At 38.1% G+C, this 27,233-nt stretch overlaps 2 protein-coding genes across 2 annotated transcripts in view; one reads left to right on the top strand and one right to left on the bottom strand.

Annotated features, from left to right (window-relative positions):
• LOC115428283 (2-iminobutanoate/2-iminopropanoate deaminase-like) overlaps positions 1–9,372 on the top strand; it is a 13,533-nt gene extending 4,161 nt beyond the window's left edge. Inside the window, exons 5-6 of the mRNA XM_030147193.1 lie at positions 6,998–7,053; positions 9,177–9,372. Coding sequence (XP_030003053.1) covers positions 6,998–7,053; positions 9,177–9,233 — 113 coding nt within the window. The 3' untranslated portion in view covers positions 9,234–9,372. The remainder of the gene's footprint in view (positions 1–6,997; positions 7,054–9,176) is intronic.
• Positions 9,373–11,343: 1,971 nt separating this feature from the next.
• Positions 11,344–25,522, bottom strand: LOC115428282 (skin secretory protein xP2). The gene is made up of 4 exons (XM_030147192.1): positions 25,141–25,522; positions 18,483–18,779; positions 12,878–12,931; positions 11,344–12,788 (listed from the first exon to the last, which is right to left on the bottom strand). Exons 1-4 carry the CDS (start codon positions 25,229–25,231, stop codon positions 12,775–12,777), a joined length of 456 nt encoding a protein of 151 aa, XP_030003052.1. The 5' UTR covers positions 25,232–25,522; the 3' UTR covers positions 11,344–12,774.
• Between the last annotated feature and the right edge of the window lie 1,711 nt (positions 25,523–27,233).

A 27,233-nucleotide genomic window follows, 5' to 3' on the forward strand; every position in this document is an offset into this window, starting at 1 on the left:
TATGTTCATCTACTTAACTTAGGGCAGGGAGGATCAATCTAAATATTGATAGTATCCATACTAAGGTGTGTGTGTGTATTGGTATCAGATCAATACTAGTGTTATGAGATCGATGCTGTTGTTGCAGTTTCCCTTCTATAAGTCCAACAAATCAGTTGAATTTCCTCTTAGAGCATCTCTCTCTCTCTCTCTCTCTCTCTCTCTCTCACACACACACACACACACACACACACACACACACACACACTTGTGTCTTCCTGTGTTTTATTTTTACCCACCATTGAATGGAACACCATTACAGAGAATAATGAAACAAAGAAGCAACTGAGCTCATGGGGCAGGATCGTAGGATTAGCGGTTCAGAAGCTAAACATTTTAGAACAGATATTTCAAGCCGCTGGCTGGGGTCTAGGTCTAGGTTGTGTTGTTTTAATTCTAAACACAGGAGATATCTGCTAGCTTCAGTAGTATGTATGTGTGTTTATTTGTGAGTGGAGAAAGCAGAAAGTGTCTATTTTCAGTTTAAATGTGATGTGATAAACTGAAGGGCCTCTGAATATTGGCTCATTGTCTTGGATGATGTCCTTGCTGCTCATTAGTGATTCAGTGGCTTCTATTACACTTGGACATCCCTCTGAACAGTCGCTGACAGCTTTAGTGATCACCTGACACATGGGTTCATACAGTTCTTCTTCTGCTGTAGGATTGCACCCCCCCATAACCCCCCCAGCACCTTCCCCCTCACAGGTAGCTCAGTCTGGGCATTTCCTCTTGGACCACAACAGACAGGTGTAACAGAAGCTGCTGCAGCGCCCAATGAGTTGTAAATGGACACCAGTGTTGAAGGCAAACAGATGTAACCCAACTCCTCCCAGCTAGCATTACTGCTCAGGCCATTGACTGGGGAGCAGGTCCAAGCCCCCCCCCCCGACTCCACTCGACCTCAATACACCAGGCAAGGAACTTTCCCTGACCTTCATAAGAGGATGGAGAGCACTGGACTGATGTAATGCACAGTCATGTAAGTACGGAAGAGTGAAGTGATTTCCAGACAACAGATCCAGTTTAAGACAAGTCTGTTAGGGTTAGATCTGCTGTTTACTGCTTTAACTGCAAGTGTGCTGCTCCTGACTTCACACTTCGCCTGTTGGTGTCATGGATACCATCATGTGGACACAAAGATGGTTTTGGTGGTTCTGGAGAATCGATTGAGGTCAGTGGAGCTATAGTTGTGACGCATATAGAAATTGTAAAAAGTATTTTTTCCAGCCCATTTATCTAATAAGGGACACTTTGTGTATAGTACATATCTTCCAGTGGCGGCTGCTCGTCTTTCAGACAGGGGAAGCTCATCGTCAGCTTACATTAAAAAAAAAAGTCAAGTTATTTAAACATAAATTTGGCCCTCCGTTCCTTTTTAAGAAAATGGTCATATCGTACCAAGTAAACAAGAAAACGTTGAAATTATGTTAAATTGAAACAAGGAAGTACAATGAGTGTGTTTTATTTACAGTGCAAGAAATGAACAAGTCATTTCGTAGTGGTTTCTCTCTTGATTTCTCAGCAGAATGCGAGACGGTATTAAACTGAACTGTGTCAGTGAAGAAGTAGATCTCAAACTAGCTGTCAATCAAACGGGATTCAGCCTTTCGACCGATCCTCCAATCCGCATGTGGAATCCTGCCGTCCAGCCCAGCTGAGCTCCGCCCACAGCTCCATTCACCCCCAGAGACACCAGGTGTCCGGGGGCAGGACAAGATCGTGGCATTTATCCAATTACCGTCCAGTTTTGAGGCAATGAAAAAAATTGTTTCACTCAGTCCCATTGAAGTGCATGGACGCTGAGCATCTACGGACAAATGCACTGAGCAGAGATCGAATGAGAAAACACAGACACGGGAATGGAGGAGAAGTGAACAACATCCAGTCTGTTGGTTTGTGATAAAGCTGATTCTGAACGAACTCATCTGTGAGATGAATGTGTTCTAACACATTTGTGGTCAATGAAATGTCAACACAACCGAACAGATTTAACCATTTAATTTTTGTAATTTTAGGGGAAGCTGAGCTTCCTTTGCAGTCTGTGAGAAATCACCACTGATATCTTCGTACCTTAGTACAGCCCAGCCAGGGGAAAGGAGCGGCAAAAGCTAATCCAGGCTGAGGTGTGGGCGGAAAAGGAAGAAACTGGCCTCAGCAGGATGGTGGGCATGACCAAGCAGGGGGCCTGGGGTTCTTGGTCCAGTCAGTATATGTCATCCTCCCAAGCCCTTCCAGTCTGTTCACCTGGGGCCTGGTGGACTCGCCTGCCTGTCAACTCTGCCAGAAGAAGGGATCTATGGAGTACATCTTCAGCTGCTGTTCTAAGGCCTTGGGAGAGGGGCGGTACCGGTGGAACCATGACCGAGTCCTGCGAGCAATAGCAGATACCATCTGTACCGGCATCAGCTCCAGCAAGTCTCAAGGTCCTACAAAGAGCTCCATCTCTTTTGTTTGTGCCGGAGAGAAGCCTCTACCCCGTCCAAAGGCCCAGGGAGGGCTTCTCCCAACAGCTAAAGACTGGCAGTTCCTGGTCAACTTAGGAAGACAGCTGAAGTTCCCAGACACAATTACAACGACCACACTCAGGCCTGACATGGTCCTGATGACTGAGGCAACCAAGCAAGTGGTGTGGCTGGAACTTACTGTCCCCTGAGAAGATAGAATGGAAGAGGCGCAAGAGAGAAAGAGGGCCAAGTATGCTCCTCTGGTAACAGAGTGTCAGAGGCAGGGGTGGAAGGCCCGCTGTGAGCCTGTTGAAGCAGGCTGCAGGGGTTTTCACTGGGTCCTGGGACTCAGAGAGGACAAACTACCAAGAACATCTTAGAAGCTGCTGAAAAGGCTTCCCAGTGGTTCTGGATTAAAAGGGGTGACGAGTGTTGAGGTGGACTACCTGGACACAGGTTGGGGACTGGTCACCCCCAGCCTGGAAGAGGGTGTCTGACGATAAGGCCCAAAACACCCGATGACGCCAGGTCTTTCACAGATGATGTGTCCAGGTTGCACCGCGAGGTGTATAATACGACATCTAATGAGAGAGCACTTTGAGAATTTAACCTTAACCTTCAAATCTGTTTTAGAATGGAAAAAATATACTCATATTTTTCATATGCCCCCTCCAAATGGCAAACTGATAAATTATTTTTTGTGGGGGAAAAAAAAGAATTGTGAAGCTAGGATAAGGTATGATTTGTGGTGGTGTGTACAAAAAAGAAGCCATTAATACTTGGTTGGCAGGTTTATTACCACAGAATAAGTTTACACTGTATCCTTAGAAGGAGATGCGTTTTTGTGGCAGCTGTAGTGGGGGGTGAATGGGGTATTTACTTGGTTGTCATATGCAACTTCAGTAAATATCACATCCTGATCCATAGTAACTAAATTCACTTGGGTCCAGGATGACAAGAGGCCTGTATGACCAATGACTATGGTAGTTTACTACATTTAACAGCTGCTACTGCATTTTTGTTGCAGATGCTTTGGTTACATTTGAAAGACTGTTCTAGTGTGAATCCATATCTTTAGAATATGGAAATGAAAGGCCAGGTGATTGATTATTTAGAGTTAGACTAACAGGAAAAATTGGGACAAATGACCCAGTTTTACTGGTGGGGGCACACTATGCAAAAGAACCCATGGGTCCTCCAGCTGCGCTCTATTCTCCAGGTATTCCAGGGTGTCCTTGAGGTGACGTCTTTAAGGCCTGATGGGATACTATGGGTCTGCACAGGAAGATCTGCACAGAGGAGTGTGAAGGAGCTGCAGGCCAACTCACAGCTCCAAACCCATAAAGACACAAACATCCACCACTGACCAAAAGTCTCCATGGATCTAAAACAGTGGTTCCCAACCTTTTTTGGCTTGTGACCCCATTTTAACATCACAAATTTCTGGTAACCCCAGACATTCAAAACTGAGACTTTTTTTTTGCTAAAATTAATTTGTTTTTGATCATGTAATAGTTTACTATGATATATTGCAAATAAATGTTAATTTTAGACAACATTTAGTCTATATAATGTAAATTTTTTATTTGTAAATTTGAATTTTTTTTTTTTTTTTTTACATTTTTTATCAATTACTAGAAATTCCAGGTGACCCCACGTAGGGTCCCAACCCCAAGGTTAAAAAACACTGCATTAACTGCTCCCAATCCCCTTTTTCAGTTGTGTGGTACAGTCTGTTCTTTCTCAAACTGATAAAATCTTGCACCACAAACATCTGAAACCAGTGTTCAAGGAGTTAAACTGAAATGAGGAGGAAAGAGAGTCTTATTTAGATGCTCACCTGGGCTGTAGATCCACCAGCAGCACCAAAGTTTACATTGGAATAATGTCAGTCCTTTTAAAGTGATACCTTGCCCCTTTTGTAAGTTTTTTTTTTTTTTTTTCCTTTTTTTGTCAATGACTAGAAATTTCAGGCGACCCCAATTGAATTCCAGGCGACCCCATGTGGGGTCCCGACTCCAAGGTTGAAAAACACTGATCTAAAATGTTTAATAGCTGAACCACTAATCCTATCCATACATGTCAATAATTGGTGTAAAACACAGTTGGTTATCAGATATGACCCATTTGGATGTTCAGAGGCTCTGTGGTTACCATGGAAACATGTCATCTTCTACAACACTGATTCACCAGTAAAACCCATGCAGTTGGATCAATGACAGATGTTGAAAAAAGTATTTTTTTCCTAATTTGTTCTGATTTGATATAATATCCTTTGAATTTACTCTGAGCTTTTATGAACATCTACATGGTCAGTAAATTAAAGGTAGGAAAATACATGATTTTCACAGAAAAATACAAAATGCAGAGGATAATATCATAATGAATTGTGATAAATCACTGGGGAAAGAAAAAATAATTTGGAAGTTGTGACAAAATTAATTGTGAGTCTTTCAGGGTTCTTCTTGAGCTTGGAGCCACAGGTGGTGGACCCATGGGTGCAGCTTTGCTGGTTTGTCTGTCGCCCTCTGATAGCTGCTTTTGTTTTGTCATTGTGATAGTTATGTAGCACTGAAGTCCCCCCACATTTAAATAATTCTTCGTACTCTAACACTGCGTTCCTCTGTTTTGACACTGGTTTTGTGCAGACGCAGCTCTTAAGTAAACAACAAAATACGGAACACCTTTAGGACATTGTGGGCATCAACTTTCAAGGCATCATTTACTTGTGTTGCCGATAAGCTGTAAGTGTACCCATTACTTGTCTCATGGGCGACAGTTTGGTCTAAACAGTAGTAACCTCAGAGTTCCTGACTGGATCAACCCTTTAGGTACTAGAGTTTTTTGGGGTTTTTTATTTTCAATTTTGATTTCAGGATTTCAAAAAGCTGTCTGTTTCATTCAGTTATGTTGCTTATTGCAAGATTGTGACTTCAACGCTTCAAGAGTTAATACTCCCTTCATGCACTTTGTCTGAGAACTAAGTTACCATTGGCCTGAAGAACTGAAGGTCCACCTGACTCTCTTTGTCTTGACTTGATTTCTAAGTACCCCATGGGTAGTCAAGTGATGTAGTGATGAATGAGATTTGGTTCATATGGAGCCATTTATTTTTGGGAAATTGTAAATATTGGGTGAAGGTGTTAAATTAAGTTTTTCAGATTTTTTTCAACTAAACTCAAAGGTTAAACTAGCTGAATATCCTGAACGCTGACAGTTTTGTATAATTAGTGTCACCTGAAACCTTGAAAATGTAGCTGTTTCCTCACCAGCCTGCTCTACTTACAAGTGATGTTTCCTCCATATAAAGTAAACATTTCTCTCATATTTTATATATCCAGCTCCTTTTGTGTTTACTCCTGCTGACAACCTGACTTTTAGTCTACAGGTAAGACAAGCCAGGGTTATCTGGGTAATTAAGGCTAGTTAACAGGGTTAGCATCACATGACATTATTTTCCACAGTTGGAAGGTTAAGTGGTTAGTTTAGGTTAGGTTAGTTTAGATTAGGTTAGGTTAGGTTAGGTTAGTTAGGTTAAGGTTAGGTTAGTTAGATTAGGTTAACATTAGTTAGGTTAGGTTAGGTTAACGTTAGCTAGGTTAGGTTAACTTAGGTTAAGTTGGTTAGGTTAGGTTAGGTTAAGGTTAGATTAGTTAGGTTAGGTTGAGTTAAGTTGGTTAGGTTCGGTTAGGTTAGGTGTTAGGGTAGGTTAGGTTAAGTTGGTTAGGTAAGGTTAGGTTAAGTTAAGTTTGGTTCGTTTCAGTTTGGTTTGGTTCAGTTAGGTTAGGTTCGGTTCAGTTAGGTTCAGTTAGGTTCGGTTCAGTTAGGTTCAGTTAGGTTTGGTTCGGTTCAGTTAGGTTTGGTTCGGTTCAGTTAGGTTTGGTTCGGTTCAGTTTGGTTAGATTCGGTACAGTTTGGTTTGGTTAGGTTAGGTGTTTAGGGGTTAGGTTAGGTTAAGTTAGTTTAGGTTAGGTTAGGTGTTAGGATTAGGTTAGGTTAGGTGTTAGGTTAGGTTAGGTTAGGTTAGGTTAGGTTAGGTTAGGTTCGGTTCGGTTCGGTTTGGTTCGGTTAGGTTATGATCTGGCTCTTTACTCATTCGTTCTTTAGATAGTCCCATCAGTCAGTTTGTCTCCATGATGTAATATCACAGAAATGGACTGACAGAAAGCAACAAAATTTGGTACAAAATTTCACTAAAGAGAAAAAGATTCTGGTGGCTAAAGGTTAAAGATCAGGATCTTTAATTAGATGAACTATTAAACTAAGAAATCTGTCTTTAGTTGTTATATTGGTGTAAATATTTTAAAAACAGTAGAAAGAAGTGACTGAGCTTATGGTTATTGTTTACTAAAAACTTGCACTTGGTGAACAAACTCTTGATGTTCCTTTGCTTTTCAGGTGATGGTATGAAAATTTACACAAAGTGTTTATGAGTAAACCTTTTCACTAACTAAACAACATAAGCTACTGATTGTCAGTGAAGTGTAACCTACTTGTCTTTTGATTTTTAGTTTTCAGCAGTAACTTCCCGGCAAGAGCTGCGTACCAAGTGGCTGCACTCCCAAGAGTAAGTTCCACCAGACGTCTTCCACCACTGCCCTGGAACTGGATTAGTCTGTTTCGTATCAGTGAATACACATGGGTGGGAGCTACAGCGGGAACAACCCACAGCACTAGTATTTAGAACAGTGTGTTCAATACAGAAGGAAACTCAAACCAGAGTTTAGTGAAATATCTGTGAGCTGTAGTATACAGAAAACAGTGGAACAGAACATCTGATATTTCACTCCATTTGTATTTTAATCAAAATAAATACTTCAGTATTCTTCAATTTCACCTCTTGAAACACATTTAAAAACTCGTTAAAGCACCTTCACAACATTCCACAGTGGTTCAGGGACTGAGAACACCAAGTCATGAAGTGTTTCAGGTTCATTTTGTCTCATTCTTCCTGAAAACAGGACTTAAAGTATGCAACAGTACAGGGTCACATTTTGTGTTTCCAGAAGCTCCACACATTCTTTATTGGAGACAAGTGTGGTCTTCATCAGGCCAGTCCATGACCAGCACCCCCTTCTTCTTCATCCAGGCCTTTGGAATGTGTACACATGTGCTTTTATACCTTTTTGATGCAATATTCCTGGATGACCCCAGGCCATTACAGACCCTGGCCTCTGGGCTTGTTGCTGGTAACAGTCTGTCTGGTCATATTTGCCACTGGTCTGGAGTCTCATGGTCTCATGACACCCATATCTTCTGACTGATCTGAGCACAGTCCACATTTCCACTGAGTGCTGGTCCATCCCAGATGCCTTTGAGTTCAGACCAGTCCTCAGTGCTTCTGGACACAGTTCACATAAAGTTTCCTTTTGGCTCCGTTCATTTTGAACTGGTATTTGTGTTTGTACCCTGTATTATAGAACTTGACAAAGGTTCTCCACAGTAATCTGACCCATGTGGTTCTCTGAGGTCAAAACCAATGAAAGTTGTTCCTCAGTGTTGTCTGATTAGCCTAGACTGGTTTCCTTGCCCTTTATACATTGCAATTCAGATTACTTGAATCTTTTATTTCTGTTCTACATCATAGAGTCTGAAATATCCTAATCTTTTTCTATCCTTCTTTTAGGAATTAATTCATTAATTATTTTTTGAATTTCAATAATTTTCTCACACATTTATTGTGAAACAGTGGTTCAGATCATTACTAGTCCTGAACTGATAGGGAATTTTCTTGAATGTGTTGCAGCCTGAATGAGAGAAATGGATGTAATTTATAAACTGTACAGACAAAACGTTGGCGGCTCAGGCTGCTCTTAGTTCTGCTGCTATAGGCTTAGACTGAGACTCCTCATGATACACTGACCTCCTCTCTCCTCCTTTTCTTCTCTATTCACATCCCAGTAAATCCATGTTAGTGACTCTCCTTCTTCCCTGGAGTCTCTGTGGTTTTCCCTCGATCATCTCTGGACCTGCTGCTGTGGTCCTGCCTCTCTCCTGTTTTCATTGTCATCACTCATTTATCCATATAGTTGTGATAGTGTTTATTATATAGTTCCATAGATGGTAGCGGTTTCTATTATTTTTGCTAACAGTTACAGTAGTAGTATATTCACTGTAGTACTTGTATTTGGAGAAGTTGTATTAACAGTTATGGGTATTTGTACTAGTTATTGGTAATTATACACACCAGCTGTTTAGTTTTTAACAGTTGTAGTGCAGTTTGCTGTGCATCCATGTGCCCCCCCCCATCTCTCTCTCTCTCTCTCTCTTCCTTTATCCCTCTCTCTTTAACCCTTTTAACTGGTCGTCACTCGTCCATCCTCCAGAGCCTGTTTAAAGGAAGTTTCTCCTTCCACTGTCACCAAGTGTTTACTTCTGGAGGATTCTGTTGGTGTTTGTGAATATTGGTTTAAGAGTCTGGTTTATTCCCGCTCTGTATGGAACGTGTCAAGAGATAACTTTTGTTATAATTTGGCGCTATACAAATAAATGTAGATGATTGATTGAAATAAAACATGAACATGTTGTGTTGCAAGTACATTTTAATGTCAGTCTATTTTCCAAACTGTCCTAACTTTATCTCATTATGCATTGTGCAGTTATTATACATCCATGACTATCCACGACTTCTAGTTACATGTTATCTTTTGTACATTAGTGTTGAAGTGACTTCTCTGTCTGGTTCCTCAGGGTGGACTTGTGGAAATCGAAGCTGTTGCCGTCCTCGGTCCTCTGTCAGACTCCTGACTAGCCGGACACAAGCTGTAGTCCAAACCTTCATGTGACCTCACAATTAAAAATGTTGACACCTTGTACCAGATGAGATGTGAAAGGCCAAATAGGCTTTATCACAACTGTTAGGATTGGAAATAAATGTCTTTTCCCTTTGGCTACTGTAACTCATTGGATAGACAGACTTTTTTTTTTTTTGGGGGGGTGGGGGGTGGGGGGGGTTACATAATTCTTATTTACAGAAATTTGTAGCTTTCAGCAGGGCAGCACTTAAATCAGGAGGACTTTGCTTTCATACATTACATGAAAAAAGATGGTGACAATAACTAATAATATATATTAGTATATATATTATATACTGATAATATACTCAAAAATGTCTTGTGAAAGAGAGGGAGTCTATGATTTACAGGGAAAATTTAAAGATTCATAAAGTACACACTAGGTTAAAAAGTTTCTGCATCACCATCTGTGGAGTAAAATTATGGAACAAACTGTGTGTGGAGATAAAACAAATATCAAATATAATTCAGTTTAAAAAAAGATAAAGAATTGATTCTTGAGAGGTCCAGTATTTAATAATGACAATGAGGGCTGTTTGTTTATGGATGATGTTGTACTGATAAATTTGCTGTAATTATTGAAGAAAACTGTTGAATTGTTGAGTCTGTTTGTATGACTGTACTGACATGAACATACTGTTGTGAATAATTCAGTTTCTGCATTATGGATTTGTTGTGGTTCGATGCTAAAATTAGGAAAATAGTATTGTTTGATTCTTGTATTAAGTTAATGATAAATGTGTAAAAGCACTGAGGGGTTGGATTAAATAAGTTTATACTTCTTCTTACTCCTTTTCGACCATGCAAAATTCAGACTTGTATGTGCCTGAAGATAGATTCTGTCCATTTAAATGTTATTTTATTTTTGTCTTAATTTGCTTTCTTTTGCTTTGTTTTTTGTTTCTTTGCATGTTTGAAATAAATAAATAAATAAATAAAATTCTCTGGCTCTAGATTTTGTGAACTTATGGCTTGGTGCAATGTAAATGCAAGAAAGAGTGCCAAATAACGACTGTTCATAAATGAATGAATGGTGAATGTACAATGAAGGATGTGTGACAAAAGGGTAAACATCATTGGCTCAGGGATCGTTTGTGAAAACAAAAGAAAAATGAAGAGCAATGAATGAGAAGATTCACAGCCAATGAAAACCTTTTCATATACATGCTGCCAAATCCATAACAGTGGCTGGAACAGTGGCACTCAGAGAACATGTACAAGTATAACATGAAGAATGAATGAGTGAGAACTGAGGAAGCAGTCGAGGGAAAATGGATGTTTACAGCGTTCTTAAGGAGGGGACATGTTAGTCCTGAAGGAATCACCTCTCAAATAAATCAGTGTCAATCCGTAACCATACATCCTAAATCAAAAATTCTTGCAGCTGAAACTTGTGAATGTATTGATGTTTAATATGTGAAAAAAGTCAAAACTGAGAAGGCAGTAATTGTGAGAATTTTGAGTTTTGTCATGGGAGTTTTGAGTAAAATCAGCACTCTGTGTGTTTAGAGGCCTGTAGATGAAAAACAAAAAGTTTTAAGATTAACATGTAAATTAGTCTTTGAAAGAAAAGAGTTTTTCCAAAAATCTGATGTGTCAATTGTAGAATTCCAAGAAGTGTGAGAGCTATGAAGAGTTACAAAAAAAGAGTTTACAAGAAATGCAAATCAGTCTCCCCACTCTGAAAGTGAGAGAGTAGAGGCTTTCAGCCAATCAGCTGTCAGTATTCTGTTCCCTGAAAACACTACATGATATCGGTACCAAATGTCACACACATATTCTTTGTGCCAGGCCACACATTCTTCATATAGATCAATCATGTGGGAATGGTAGCAGTTTGAAAATGGCCCTATTCATTTCGAATGGACAAGTTCTGCCTTTTTTTTTTTTTTTTTTTTTTTTTTTTTTTTTTTTTGCCATTTTAATGAAACCTGTGTATTGGACCGTTATCACATGTCATAACACATCTTTCCAGACCAGGCTGCACATTTTTGCAATAATATGTTTGGGTCAAATCTGTGGGTCGCATTAGTCATGAGAACACACAGGTATCTATTGAATGGTTTTTTTTTGTTGTTTTTTTTTTTTTTACAATAAAATGTCTCCTTACAGGCCTTTATGTACATTTCAAATAAAGTATTAGATACCATTTTTTGAAGGTGGACTTTTTTTAATTTCAGGACAGTTCATAGCTTATTGCATCTTCATTGTGTTTGTCATTTTTCCCAACAGAGAGAAATCATGACACAATACAAACACTCTCACGTTTACTCTTCTCCAATTCCTTAAAAATCAGAGAATCACCAGCTTGTCATACAGTATTCATTACAAACAATGATTATCAAATCAAAGCCAGTCACCAAACAGAATATAATGTTCTGATCAAATGTATTTTGGCTTTGTTTTTTTCAGGAGTGTAATGTTTTAGAAAAGTACAGAATGGATTAAAGACATACATGACATTTCAGAATATGTGCTATTAGGAATTTCTATACAGGTAATGAATAGACATGTACTAATTAATTTACTGTAGGTTAGTCTTGTTTTGCCGAATTCTACTCCCTGCCAACAACTGCATCACGCAGCAGCTGCCGAAAACAGCTCCCCCTTCCTAAGTCAGCCATGAAGAGGACAAAGTGCACCAAATTCACCCTGTCACACCAGAATAACTCCAAATATGAGCTGCTAAAGTCATTTAGCTCCTGTAGCTTCACAAGCTAATTCTGATGGGGGATGCAGTTTTCGGCAATATCTGCTGCTGAATTCTGCTCCCTGCCACGGGTGATGCAGTTTTCAGCAGAATCTGCTTTTATTTTATATTTTGTGTGTTGTGCATCTAAGATTTAACTTTAGAAAGTTTTACATACCTTACAGTTTACACATTCTTTAATAGTAAACAGATTAAAAAAAAAAAAACAAAAAAAACATAACTGCAATATCTTACAACATTATTCATTACTTAATTGCTACACAGCTGTGATGGTGTTAAGTGGTTGAATAATTCACAGTTAATTTCATAGCCTACAGTCAGAAAGGAGAAAAAGTTGTGACAGGGTGAATTTGGTGCACACTGTCCTCTTCATGGCTGATTTAGGAAGGGGGAGCAGTTTTTGGCAGGAAGTAGAATTCAGCACAAGTGTCCCATGCTAAACACAGTGCAGTAGTCTTGTCTGTGTCCAGTCTGTGAGCACAAATTACAGCCACTGAGAAGAGGGTAAGAAGGCACAGTGATGACTGATGAACCCTGACTTCCAACGCTTTCAAAGGCTCTGCATCTTGGCAACAAGGTCATGTCTTTCACACACACACACACACGCACGCATGCTCGCACGCACGCACACACGCACACACACATGCACACACACTCACACACGCACACACACTCATACATCTACACAATTTCAACTGCAGTATTCCCACTTCCACTCACACATACGAACATGATCGGACACTTTGAACTCCTTCATGTGTGCATCTGTCATTCATGTTGCAGTTCACTGACTGGGTGCTGAAAACACAAAACAGAAAACATGTTAACGCTCTTTTTTTTAATATGAGAACAACATGAAATAGTGTTGAACACACAGCAGTGTGTACCTGGTGTCTCTTCTGTTTTGGGCTCTGTGGCAGCACCTGTGGCCTCTGCTTTTTCTGTTTGAAGAAGACAAGAGTCATTGAAAACATTTAAAGAGTTTCAGTTCCATTTAAAAACAGGTGTCCTCGTAGTTCCCTCTCATTTTTCCACCTCCAATATAATACAGATTCATAGGTTGGTACTGAGTGGACTGTCACTCCCTGTATGGTCTGTGGATGCTTTTGAAACAATATGGAATATCTGAACTAGGGATGCACTGATACAGCAAAAGGTCTTTGGTATTAGCTAATACTAGCTAGTATGGGTTAATACCGTTATCAGTGTATAAGATATCTTTTCATTGATGGCAGTGACAGTGTCAAGGTTTTGTCATAAATTTGTATATTTGAATGTGTGTTCTTTCAAAGATAATGCAGTGGAGAAATGCCTTTATTAGTCCCTCAACGGGGAAATTCCATTTTTTCTGTCTTGTTCTATTGTACACACACAAAAGCCCACATACACACACATGCACAAACAGGACTAATATACATGCAGTTCATGTGTAGAGTGGTGTCAGAGTGCCACACGGCACCCTGAACAGTTGGGGATTTGGTGCCTTGCTCAAGGACACTTCAGCAATGCCCTGGTGATGAACTGGCACCTCTCCAGCTACCGATAAAAAATGCACTAACTTAAACCACTGATCCTCTGGTTCCCAAACCAAGCCCCTTCCAACTGAATCACTGCTGATGAAAGACTTTAAGCTGTTCAGTGTTTAGAATTTAGTGTCTATTAAAACACTTTTTTTTTTTTTTGGGGGGGGGGGGGGGGGGGAGAATTGTTATAACTTTATCTCAATTAATTTTAATAGTACATCATTACTTTCATAGAAGCTGAAAAAGGTTGGATTAAAAAAATACATAAATCCAACAATATTATAATTCTTGAAGGTCTCATATGTTGCCAAGCAGTTTTATTCTTGCATGAGACAGTGACCACTGGAGGAAAAAACTCAACTAAAATGACTTGACCTGCAAATCTATGTTGTTTTAGTTTAGGTTGAGTTTGCTCATTGTGGTTTCTTTTAAACTGTATTTTTATTTTTACTTCAGTCAACAACATTTATATTCCTGAATTGTGCTTAGATCCTCTGCTATGTGCAGTTTTTCAACTTAGTTGCTCTATTAAGGTTAAAGTGAAACAAATACTAATACTAATAGAATCTGAAGGATAAAGGATTATAAGTTCTTAACTTTGAGGAGAAATTCGCAGATCATGCAGATAAATCATAAAGATTTTTCTTAGAGTTTCTTCAGAAGGAGCAACTCTTTGTACTAGAGGTAATCTGTAGAAGCTACTCTCCGTTGAAATAAAATCTTTGACAAGCTTAGGTTTATTCAAAAAACTTACCAAAAAAAATGGATGTCAGAAACAGCAGTGTACTCATGTTTAATGCTTGTATAATGTTTATCTGTTTCTTTGCTTTAAACTGATTATTTTCTTTCCTATACTACAGTTTTGTATGGAAAAGGTCATTGTCTCTCCATTCCTCTCTGTATTTGAACTTTTCATAAAAGCCCATCTAGGGACCGGTGCAAATGCAAATTAGCTTTTGCTATAAGCACTATGATGCATGTCTGGGATTGCTGTGTTACAGTTGCTCTATGTCTTTTGCATCTGTCCCTATCAAATAAACCAAATAAATAAATAAATAAATAAATACAGCTTTATGAATATGGCCTCTGGACCTTTAAAAACCTATAAAGAGCAGAGATGCACTTAAAATCCATACATCCAATCCATGAATGTTCCAAAAAATGCATTTTTATTCAAAGACATAAAATTATATTAAACAAAGCTTTTCCATTTAATTAGCATATTGACCCCACCCCTCGCAGATCCCAAAGTGGCTGAGCTGCCGCTGAATGTGACACTTGATGCTTATCTCCCATTGGCTGTGAAACAGAGGCAGGGAGGCTCGGCATGGGAGTGCTATGTGTGCTGGCATGCTCTAGTTTCTCTGTGGACTCAGATTGCACCTTAATGAGACCACGGTGACAACAAAATGTTGGAAATACACACATACACACCATGCATGCAGGCTGTCTAAACAGAGCTGTGTTAGAGCTTAAACGTACACAGAGTAACACAGGACGACACTGAGTCCAAACAAAGGTCATGGACAGTCGTGATGAGTAATGATTAATAAGCGCAACAGTGGAGGACAAATGGCCTGTTCTGTGACCATGCATAGGACTCTAATGATGCAAACACTTTTTATCACATGTGTTTTTTGGCTCTGGCCTTTCATCGCTCCACGTTCCGGGCACTTTGCATTAAAGGGAGAGGACAACGAAGAGGAGGCTTCCTGAGTCTGCCGCCTGCTTTTCATTTGCATCAAGAAGCAATAAATGAACTGATGAAGGGACTGGAACTGTGCACCGGTCACCCAACTCTTCCCTCCGTCAACCATCATCTGGAGCCAAATGTGGCACATGATCAGTGGGTAAAAACCCACAACCTGAGAGCAGAGGTGTTACAGCAGCTTTCCATTAGTTCTGAGGTTTATTTACTCTTTTAGTTTGGTTTTTAATTTGTTCATTTTAGATGTGGTTTGTGCAAGAGTGCTTTTAGTTTATTTTTATTCTGAGGAGTCGACTCATGTTGATTTACATTTTATTTAGCTGTAGTTTGAGTTTTTTCAGGTGTGGCAACTCTAGTATGGGATGATCTACATCAAATATAATTTTCAAAACCCAGTCCCACATTAAATAAAGTCATTTTATCTTGTTTATCATAAACTTAAGTTGCTCAGTAGACCTCCTGACCTCCCTGGCTAAAATGTAAAATGTAAAAAAAGTAAGGTAATTTTACCTGCAATCAATGATTTGATTCTGATTTGAATTGATAAAGCACTTTGTGACTCTGTCTGTGAAAAGTGCTCTATAAATAAAATTTACTTACTTACTTACTTAATTCTATTTTGTTTCAGTCTGTGTTATTTCATCCCTTTTAGTTTTTATTATTATTTTTCACAACTAACTTTAATTTTGTTAAGTGTAATAACCCTGGCTGCTACTACTTTTTATTTTATTGCAGTAAAACTGTCATGTTAAGTGAAATTCCATGTATTTATTTTATTAGAGTTCAATAATATGGTTTCAACTACACTGTGTGGTGCAACAGATATCAAAAGTCTTACTCTCCATTTATTTATGGGGATATACATTTGTCTTTTGTGAATATTTTGTTCACATTCTCAGCTAAAACACCTTAAAATATTTTGTTCTCAGACCATTTATTTTAATTGTGCCATGACTGTATCATTGTAATGTCTTATCTGTAGATTTGTGAAATGCTCTGCTGTTCAACCAGTACCATGTTCTGATCATAAAGACTGTTAAACTACAGCTATTCATCTAGTTTCCTATTCCTTCCTAAGATTTTTATCATGATCACGTGTTTGGCCACATTACCCATCCCTGTGCAGGTCACACCATAACTGAAATACAAAAGTTATCATTTCCACTAAGATCTTGACTCATATCAAAATCATAGTGTCTGGGTTTTTTTTTTATTCTCTTGTTTTCCATATCAGCAATAAACTACAATAACACCTCTGTCAGCCTGAAATTAAAATAAGGTTGAAATAAATGATAGAATAGTTGAAATAATCTAGTGAAATAAACTTAAGTCATGTAATATACTGTATGACATGTCAGGACAGATGCTTCAGTCTTAACTGAATAAACAGAAGTGTGAGTTCTAAACACATTCCTGTGCTCAGCCACATGTGTTGGTTCAAGGCCATGGTCTAGAACAGGTCTGTGTTGTTGGATACAGCCTGGTTACCTGGTGCTGAAGGAAACATGCATGTGAGCCTGTTACCTATGCCAGCCCACTGGAGTGGCTGATTTTTGTGACTTATTTGCGTACAGCTCAGCCTCTGAGTATGACTTTGCTCTTATTTAAATCCTTAAAATGCTAATGAGTAAAAGTGGGTTTTGGACAATTAAAATCTGGTCCTCCTTGAACCTCCTCTCTGCTCCTGTTCTTCTTCTCTTATATCCAGTAAATCCATGTCAGTGACTCTCCTTCTTCCCTGGAGTCGCTGTGGTTTTCCCTGGATCATCTCTGGACCTGCTGCTGTGGTCCTGCTTCTGTCCTGCCTGCATCATCAGTATTCATTTATCCAAATAGTTAGGATAGTGTTTATTATACACTGTACAAAAAATCTGTAATTTAACAGAATTTTCACTGTTTATTTTACAGATTTTTCCTGTATTTTTAAGATACAGGAAAATATCAATGAAATGACAAAAACAGACTGTGATTTTACATGTCAAATGTAAAATAACACAAAAAAACTGTACCTGTGAAAAACCCAAAAAATTCCATTTTTTAAAGAATTTTTTTCTTTTTTCACAGAAAAATACAATTAAAATACATTTGCAAATGTATCATAATTTCACAAATATTTATTTTCTATTTATGAGATTAAACTGTTAATTTAAAGTTTAATACTGTACAAAAAAAATTAAAACCAGATAAAATTACTGACAATTAACCGTAAAAGAAGTATTTGTTCTGTCAGTTGAACCAGACTTGTTTGTTAATTGACAAGTATCTTGTGTAATTACAGGAGGTTTCACAACAAAAATGTTGAATAAATGTATTTTTGTGAACGTATAACATGTATAAGCACTGATAAACTGTCCAAATACAGTTTTTATCAGTGGATTGGACAACTGAGTCTCACTGAAAATTATTTATATATACATATATATATATATATATATATATATATATATATATATATATATATATATATATATATATATATATATATATATATATATAGGTAATTTGATTGTTTTAATACATGAAAATATTCTTTATTAAACATTAAAAAGTCAAAAAAATATGCAAAATCTCATGTTAGGTTAGGGCAAAAAACTGTATTTCCATTATGGAAAATTACTGTATTTTTATGAGATGGTTATTTTTCCGTTATTTTACAGTATTTTTTCAGCACCCCTGCTGCTGGAATATTACTGTTTTTTATGTGTTTTTTTTTTTTTTTTTTTTTTTTACAGTGTATAGTCACATAGATGATAGAGGTTTCTATTATTTGTCCTAACAGCTGCAGTAGTAGTATATTTACTGTTAGTACTTGTATTTGGAGTAGTAATATTAACAGTTAAGGTTATTTGTACCAGTTACTCGTACTGTATTAGTAACAGCAGTTCTAGTTTTTAACAGTTCTAATGTAATTTGCTGTGTATCCATTTGTCTCCCCCTGTTTTGGCGCTTCTCCCCCCTCCCCAGTGTCTCTCTCTCTCTCTCTCTCTCTCTCTCTCTCTCCCTCTCTCTTTAACCCTTGAACTGCTCATGTCAGTGGTCCATCCTCCTCAGTCTGGGTCTGCTCCAGGTTTCTGTTAAAGGTTGTTTTTCCTTCCACTGTCACCAACTGTTTACTCCTGGGGGATTCTGTTGGTGTCTGTGAGTTGGTTTTAAGTCTGGTTTATTCCAGCTCTAAATGTAAAGTGTCATGAGATAACTTCTTATGTTGTGACACTATACACATAAAACTGGATGGATCAGTTAAACATGTGTCCTTCCTACCTTGCTCAGTAGGAGGTGGAGCGGCTGCAGGCTCTGTGCTTGTGGCTGCCTTCTCTGTGGTGCTTGCGGGGGCGTCTGCAGGCGGTGCTGCCTCTGCGGGTGGGGTTGCGGCTGCGGCTGCGGCTGCAGCTGCCTGGGGCGCCTCTGCTGCAGGAGGAGCTGCAGCGGCTGTGCCTTCTGCAGGTGCAGCTGCTGCAGCAGGTTCTGCTGCAGGCTTTGCATCTCCACCTCCGGCTGGGGTCTGGTCTGGAATAGTTTCGCTGTCCTCGGCCACTTTGCCGTTCTCATTAGCTGCCCCTGTTTGGAACACAGGGATAGGATGCCTCCATTAGAGAAAAACAATCTTTGAGCCCGAATGTCATACACATACACTGTTTGTTGTTCATATGAATAGGATTTAGAGACAACATTTCTAAAATAAGATGCTGCTAATTTTGTGTTGTTTTATAATGTTCCTCTTATATAAAACTTGTATTTCCTTCCTTTGAATAAACAATTTGTGAACTCTAGAGCGGCAATTATTACTCTATTAATTGTTGACCATTTAATGAATCAACAAGAAAACTGTCAAAATTTAAGGAGGGAACTGCTGTCATTGTCTGCTTTTTTTTTTTTTTCTTACTTTCTTATTTAACCTCCTCAGACCCAGCTATGGGTTTTCTGTCCACATTTGTGGACAGGAGTTTCCCAACTTTATATAGAAAAGGAAAAGAAAACTGTCCACCACAAAGGACATTCCATAAAATATTTTAAAAACAGCATCTGAAAAAACTGTTGCATCATGATGTTTCCAATATAGGCACTGATTTCATAAAAAACACAAAAAGCTGGTACTTTGCTGACATTTCCTGGGTCTGAGGAGGTTAAACTGAATACCTTTGGCTTACAAAGAAAATAAAGCATTTTTGGGCCATTTTCAGATGTTTTCTAGGTGAAAATAATCATTAGTTGCAGCCATAATGTCAATCTTTTCCTTATCTCAGTAAAAGTGTTCTTAACTTTGTAAAAGTTAAGAACACTAAAAGTGTAAAAGTTTGTTGTTTTAACAAAAGCTGTAAATGTAAGAAAACGTCAGTGATTCACAGAAATCAGCAGTCAGACAATGACAAAAACTGTACACAGACAGAAAAGAAAAACATGTCCATCTATGGGTTCCTGTGTGAGGACCAGTAGGATGTTTGGATCACTTCCTGTGACATGGTGTGGACCAGTATGACACCACAGGTAAGGGTCAAGGTTTCAGAGTTTCATTTCACCAGGGTTCTCCATGGTGAACATGTACCTGTGGTCAAAGTCAAACCAACAGCTCTCAGTGCGTTCAAGTCAGATGGTCTGAAGTGCTTCCATCTAGATTCATACAGATGGAGGAGTTCCAACATACCTCATACTTATACAGATAGTTGTTGCTTCCCATATCAAAAAGAACAGATGTGTAAGCCAAAAGAGCCCAGAAACACTGAACATTATACAAACCAGTGTATTCATAACTAACAGGAGTACAGATACAGTGTATGTACACAGGCTGTTGAAACCTGGTTCAGATCAGTGAGCTCACAGTGCACAGACTTCAGACCTCCTGTGGTTCAGAAGTGGAAGGTTAATGCTTATGTGGGCTGCTGTTAATAAACAGTCAGTGTCACTGCTCTGTTCACACTTTCAGGCAGTGTTTCACTTCCCTGTCAAACCTTTTTTTAAGGATTTGCATTTCAAGTATTTGCATTGATCATAAAAGTTTTAACCATTAACTTTCTCTGACCTTTTGATAATTTATTCTTGGACTGTTAATCATTTCTAGATCGTTTTTCTAAATCAGATGTTCTTAACTGTGACTTATTAAGATTGTTCATGTCTTACAAAACAAAAATAACATGAGGCTATTAAAACACATGAGCCTGAGAACATTACTCAGGCTTTTGTAGGAAACCTGAGCCTGAAACTACTCATTTGTATTTTTCTGTTTTTATGGTTTCACCGAGCCACTCCTTCAGAACCCCCAGATCAACCAGAACCACCAACACCAGGCGTCTACATGATGGCACCGACAACACAGAGGCGGTTCACTGAAGGATTTGAGCTGAAATGTAACATACACTGCAAAAAAAAACAAACCAAAACAAAAAAAACGGAAATATTACAGCAGCTGTGGCGCCAAAAAAATACTGTAAATTAACAGAAAATAACCATCTCATACAAATACGGTCATTTTCCACAATTAAAATACAGTTTTTTGCCCTAACTTTACATGAGATTTTGCATATTTTTTTTGGACTTTTTAATGTTTAATAAAGAATATTTACATGTATTACAACAATCAAATTACCTACACACACATATATATATATATATATATATATATATATATATATATATACACACACACACACACACACACACACACACACACACACACACACACACACATATATATATATATATATATATATATATATATATATATATATATATATATATATATATATATATATATATATATATATGTATGTATGTATGTATGTATATATATATATGTATATATAATTTTCAATGAGACTCAGTTGTCCAATCCACTGATAAAAACTGTATTTAGACAGTTTATCAGTGCTTATACATGTTACACATTCACAAAAATACATGTATTCAACATTGTTGTGAAACCTCCTGTAATTACACAAGATATTTGTCAATTAACAAACAAGTCTTGTTAAACTGACAGAACAAGTACTTCTTTTATGGTTAATTGTCAGTAATTTTATCTTGTTTAATTTTTTTTTTTTTTTTTACAGTATTAAACTTTAAATTAACAGTTTAATCTCATAAATAGAAAAGAAATATTTGTAAAATTACGATATATTTACAAATGTATTTTAATTGTATTTTTCTGTGAAAAAAGAAAGAAATCTTTTAAAATATGGAACTTTTTTGGTTATTCACAGTTACAGTTTTTTCTTGTTATTTTACATTTGACATGTAAAATCACAGTCTATTTTTGTCATTTCATTGATATTTTCCTGTATCTTAAAAATACAGGAAAAATCTGTAAAATAGACAGTGAAAATTCTGTTAAATTACAAATTTTTTTTTTTTTTTTTTTTTTTTTTACAGTGTATGCCTAAGGTTAGACATGTGAGACCCTCATTAACTTGTTAAAATGGGTACACATATGTCCTCTTCAATGTGCTGTTATTGAGAAAATTGGGTTTTTATTTAACACCGAAGTAGCAGCATAATCTGTATGTGTCTTTTGTCTTTTGCTTTTTGGTTTCCTTTAGTGTTTATGAAAACCCTGATGGCCTTACAAGTCACTTTTATGACAAACGTTCACTTTTCATATACTTTATCACAGTGGAAAAAGGAACATTTGCAGTGCTGAATACATATGATGGATTCACACCAGGATGAGGCACATATCTACCTTGGGACATTTCTGCACACAACAGACCAAGTTGTTTATATAATGAAGTCTTTTCCACAACAAGAATTTATTGTCTTACGGACATTTTTGTCCATTTATAAACAAGAGGATTTTATTTTGCGTTCAAATACATTTTAGCCACATGTTACAATTAAAAAAGAGCTGCAGTCATGTCTTCAAATAACACATGTATATGCAAACAAATAAAAACCATTCTGCTTCCTCATCGGACTGACAATACCAGGTACGGAAGCCTTTGAGTCCATATGCAAAAAGAAGAAAACATCCTTGATTTCCAGCTGACCTCTTAGAAAATATCAGTTTCATTCCATTCTGGTGATAAACATGATTTGCTCTGTTAACTTTTCATTTCTATGTTGAGGCAAGAGGTCAGGGTTAGCTACAGAAATGTCCAGTTTCTCAGCTAAGTACATCACCTCAGAGCATATCTGATTTCAGGGTGTCATCTGTGTCACTAGGTGAACAAACATGCAGGAGTTTCCATGTGGTGTTTTTATACCACTGTACTCAGTGTCTTTAAATAGTGCAGAGACTCTGGATTACAGGAGGCCAAAGAAGTGAATGTCATTTTTTCTGAGTTCTGCAAATAAGTGACAAGGCTGACAGTAGGCTGCTGTGAAGTAAGGTTCTAATAGTTTTGGATTTTTCATTCTAGTTTAGTTTTATTTAGTTCTGACTTTTTTTTCTCTAATTCAGTTAGTTTTAATTAGTTTTTAGAGCAGGTTTGATAGTTCTTAGTTTTCATTTTTTTCTAAATGCTTAGTTTTAGTATTAGTTTTAGTTTAGTCGTCTCTTTTCTCTTCTTCTCTGTGGTCGTATTCAAATAAATCCCAGACAGGACTCTGCTGCTTTCTCCCAACTTTAGTCTCCATGTTTCCAGGTAGAGTGGGGACCAGAAGACGACTGGAAACCACAAGTGAACACAAGTGATGGACCGTCATTTTTATCCATTTTAGTTAGTTTTATAAGCACACAATACAGTTTCAGTTAGTTATCGTTTTTTTCTCTAAATTATAGTTTTTATTTATTTCAGTTAACGAAAATGTTTTTTCAATTCTAGTGTTCGTCATTTCATTATTTTTTGTTAACGATAATAACCTTGCCGTGAACTGGGTCATATGAAATGTGTAGAGGCTGAAATCAGGGTAAAAAAATATCTGAGAAAATACACAACTTCCCTCAGAGGTTCTTTCATGTTGGTCTAAATCAAAAGACTAAATGTTTAACCTCCTCAGATGCAGCTATGGGTTTTCTGTCCACATTTATGGACAAGAGTTTCACAACTTTATACAAAAAAAAACCAAAGCAACAAAAACAAAAGAAAACTGTCCACCACAAAGGACATTCCATAAAAATGTTAAAAACTGCATCTGAAAAGACTGTTGCATCATGATGTTTCCAATATAGGCACTGATTTAATAAAATAACAAAAAAAGCTGGTACTTTGCTGACATGTCCTGGGTCTCAGGAGGATAAAGATAGATGAACCTGGCTGGCACTGTTTCACTGTTTCACATTGTTCTGGAAAAGTGAAGCCACTTACCTGACGTGTGTTGAACCACAGAGTAGAGCGGTAGAGGCTGTGAGAATCTGAACAGTGATCAGCAGTTACAGCTGTAAATCACATATTTAACCCCTAACTGCCTGGGAACACTTAGGAGTGGCTAAAACCGCCTCAGAGCAGATTCTGTACAGCCACAACATGTGGTGGAATTCTTGTTTCCTCTGGGATCACTTGGCTTACACTAGGACACCAAAGAACAATCAAGCACTGAAGCTTTAGCTCGATGCACAAGACACAGATGGGAAAATGAATGTATTACTGTTGAAAATGCAAAATAATTTAGGGCTCTCATAAGTTTAATAAAACAAGATGAAGGTGCTCTTTGGTGCAAACTCAAAAAGTTAGACTTTTCATTGTGCTAATCCAGAAAACAGCTTCATTAAATAGTCATCGTAATTTTTACAGAAGAGTGGTTTTAACCTTTTTGAGTATAAATGTTTCATTTCTGGAATGCCCCCCGGAACACATAAAAAACTCTGACTCTATTACCACCTTCAAATCCCAGCTTAAGACTTATTTATTCAGACAGGCCTACTCAGTTCCATAATTTCACTTTTATCTACTGCTATTTTATGAACCTATGTGTTTAATATATGTACATGTGTAATTTTAATTGTGTTTTATTTTTAACAACTTTGTATGGTGACCTTGAGTGTCCTGAAAGGCGCCTATGAATAAAATGCATTACTATTATTATTATTATTATTATTATTATTATCATCATCATCATTATTATTATTATTGTTATTATTGTTTGTTTCTGTATGTGAAGGACTCCAAACACAGGTGTCCTGTTAAACACATCCACAAACTCACTGCAAAATACGAACACCAGATCCAGTGTTGGTGTGTTCTCCTTCAAACGTGTGCTAGTTCGCACCATGGCCTACCTATCTCTGACTCACTACAACAACCAAGTGGCCAAAGTGGCTTCTCCATTTCCTATTGAAACCGTAGACTGTCATCAAAAACCCGCTGTCATGCCACCGTCTCCCTCCAGGACCAAACAGACCAGGAACCACCGACAAGAAACTTTCCCATGTGGACTCTGTGGAGCTGGGGCTCTCCAAAAATAAAGGTGCAACAGATAAGAAGACAACTGTAGTACCTGCAGTCATTTGCATTTCATGTGGACAGGCCTTATCATGAGCCTGCTGGCTGTAAATGGATGATGCAACTCTATATGGACATGACAGTGAACCTGGAGGATGACACCAGTTCCACCAACATGTTACAAGGCTATTTATAGAACTAGACTCACATAAAAGACACTACTCAAATATTATCTTTGAGTATTTAAGTGAGGACTTTTATACTTATTAGAGCAAAGAAAATACAAATTATTTAACATTTCTTTGGTTAAATAAAGAAAATGTTTAGTCATTGTTTTACAAAACAATCAGAAAAGAGGATGAGTTGAAGTTAGTTTTATATAATTACAATTAAGTTAAAGATTCTTTGCTACCGATTCCTTCCTGATCATCGAACGATATTTCTGAACTCAGATGTGTAAGATTCTTTTGGAATCTTTCATAGTCTATTATTTTCCTAAAATACACTCAAAATGAGCGTCACCCATCTACACTGATGATCCACATGCTGGTTTGAACATGTAGAAGTATTTCACCCAGGTGTTTTCAGGCATTTATCCCAGACCTCACCGGTGGTGCTGGCTCCGTTGCTCTCCTCGGGCTTCGCACTGGGTCGGGTCGGGTCTACAGCTGAAGTCTGGGAACTGGTGGAGCATCCCATCCTGTCCTGAGCGCACAGAGGACTGGGAGGTCAACTGCAGGAGTTCAGAGCTGAGGACAGGCTGGAGCTGCCTCGATGACGTTGCGCATAGATAAACTAAGCTGTCTAAAAACTAGGACCAAAGACAGGGACCAGAAAAGCAGCAGACGGCTCCGTAAATTCCTCTGGTCATGTGCGTAATTGCGCACCGCGGGTTCCTCCTCCAGAAGTGCGTGTTTGAGCCGCGGCTGCAGCCCCCTCCAGCAGCGGACACACAGAGCAGGAGGACGGCAGGTGTGTGTGTCCTGGAGTTCAGGCTGCGGCTAATAAGAGGGACAGGGTTCAGGGACAGAAGACACAGTTCCGTCAGAGCGGCCACCTCAGGGGGCGGAGACAGTGGACCAGCAGCAGCAGCTTTCACAGAACACAGTCACAGAGGCATCCTCCACAAGGAACCTGCCGGAAATGTCAAGTGTGGAAGCGTGACAAAAAACGGAAACTCTTCAGCTGTAGTTTGTAGAGCAGTTTGCTTTGCTGTGCATCCATGTGTCTCCCACATACCCCCCCCCCCCCCCCCCCAGTCCTTTAACCCCAACTGGTCAAGGCAGATGACCATCCTTTAAGAATCAGATCTGCTCCAGGTTTCTGTTAAAGGTAGTTTTTCCTTCCACTGTCACCAACTGTTTGTTCCTGGAGGATTCTGTTGCACTGTAAAAAACAAAAAAAAAAAAAAACCCAAAACAAAACAAAGTAACACACAAAAAATTATTCCGGCAGCTGGGGTGCCAAAAAAAAAAAAAAAAAAAAAAAAAAAAACTGTTAAATAACGTAAAATAACCATCTCATAAAAATACGGTAATTTTCCATAATTAAAATACTTTTTTTTTTTTTACCCTAACTTTACATGACATTTTGCATTTTTGACTTTTTAATGTTTAATAAAGAATATTTTCATGTATTAAAACAATCAAATTACCTGTAAATATAAATAGTTTTCAATGAGACTCAGTTGTCCAATCCACTGATAAAAACTGTATTTGGACAGTTTATCAGTGCTTATACATGTTATACATTCACAAAAATGCATTTATTCAACATTTTTGTTGTGAAACTTCCCATAATTACATAAGATATTTGTCAATTAACAAACAAGTCTTGGTAAACTTACAGGACAGATACTTTTTTTTACAGTTAATTTTCAGTAATTTTATCTCATTTTATTTTATTTTTTACAGTATTAAACTTTAAATTAACAGTTTAATCCATAAATAGAAAAGTAAGTAAATAAGTAAGTAAGTAAGTAAGTAAATTTTATTTATAGAGCACTTTTGACAGACAGAGTCACAAAGTGCTTTATCAGTTCAAATCAGAATCAAATTAAGTTTACAGAGACCCAACAGAATCCTTCAGGAGCAAACACTGGTGATTGGTGACAGTGGAAGGAAAAACTTCCCTTTAACAGCAGAAACCTGGAGCAGACCCAGACTCCTGGAGGATGGACGTCTGCCTTGACCAGTTGGGGTTAAAGAGAGAGAGAGAGAGAGAGTAAAGGAGGAGAAAAGAGAGAGCGATAGAGATATAGAGGGACTGCGGGGGGCATGGAGTACTTTATGATGAATACATAGAGTGTAATCAGTCTGTGGTGGTCCTGGGTCAGGTGGGAGACTAAAAAGCCTTTTTGAACAGGAGGGTTTTGAGGTGTTTCTTAAAGCTCTCTACAGAGTCCATGGACCGTAGGTGTAGAGGCAGGTCATTCCATAGACGTGGTGCCACAGCTTTAACAGACCTGTCACCGCATGTGCTAAAACAGGTGCGTGGAACCATCAGCAGGTACTGTCCTGAAGACCTCAGGCTATGAGTCGAGCTGTAGGGCTGGATCAGAGAAGCAATGTATGCAGGGGCCTGGCCATGTAGGGCCCGGAAAGTTAGCACAAGAATTTTGAAATGAAAACGATATAGAACAGGAGCCAGTGGAGAGATTTAAGAATGGGAGTGATGTGGGTTCTCCTGTTTGTTCGGGTCA

This window comes from Sphaeramia orbicularis, chromosome 11 (genome assembly GCF_902148855.1).
Source record: "Sphaeramia orbicularis chromosome 11, fSphaOr1.1, whole genome shotgun sequence".
In the NCBI taxonomy this organism is placed as follows: Eukaryota; Metazoa; Chordata; class Actinopteri; order Kurtiformes; family Apogonidae; genus Sphaeramia; species Sphaeramia orbicularis.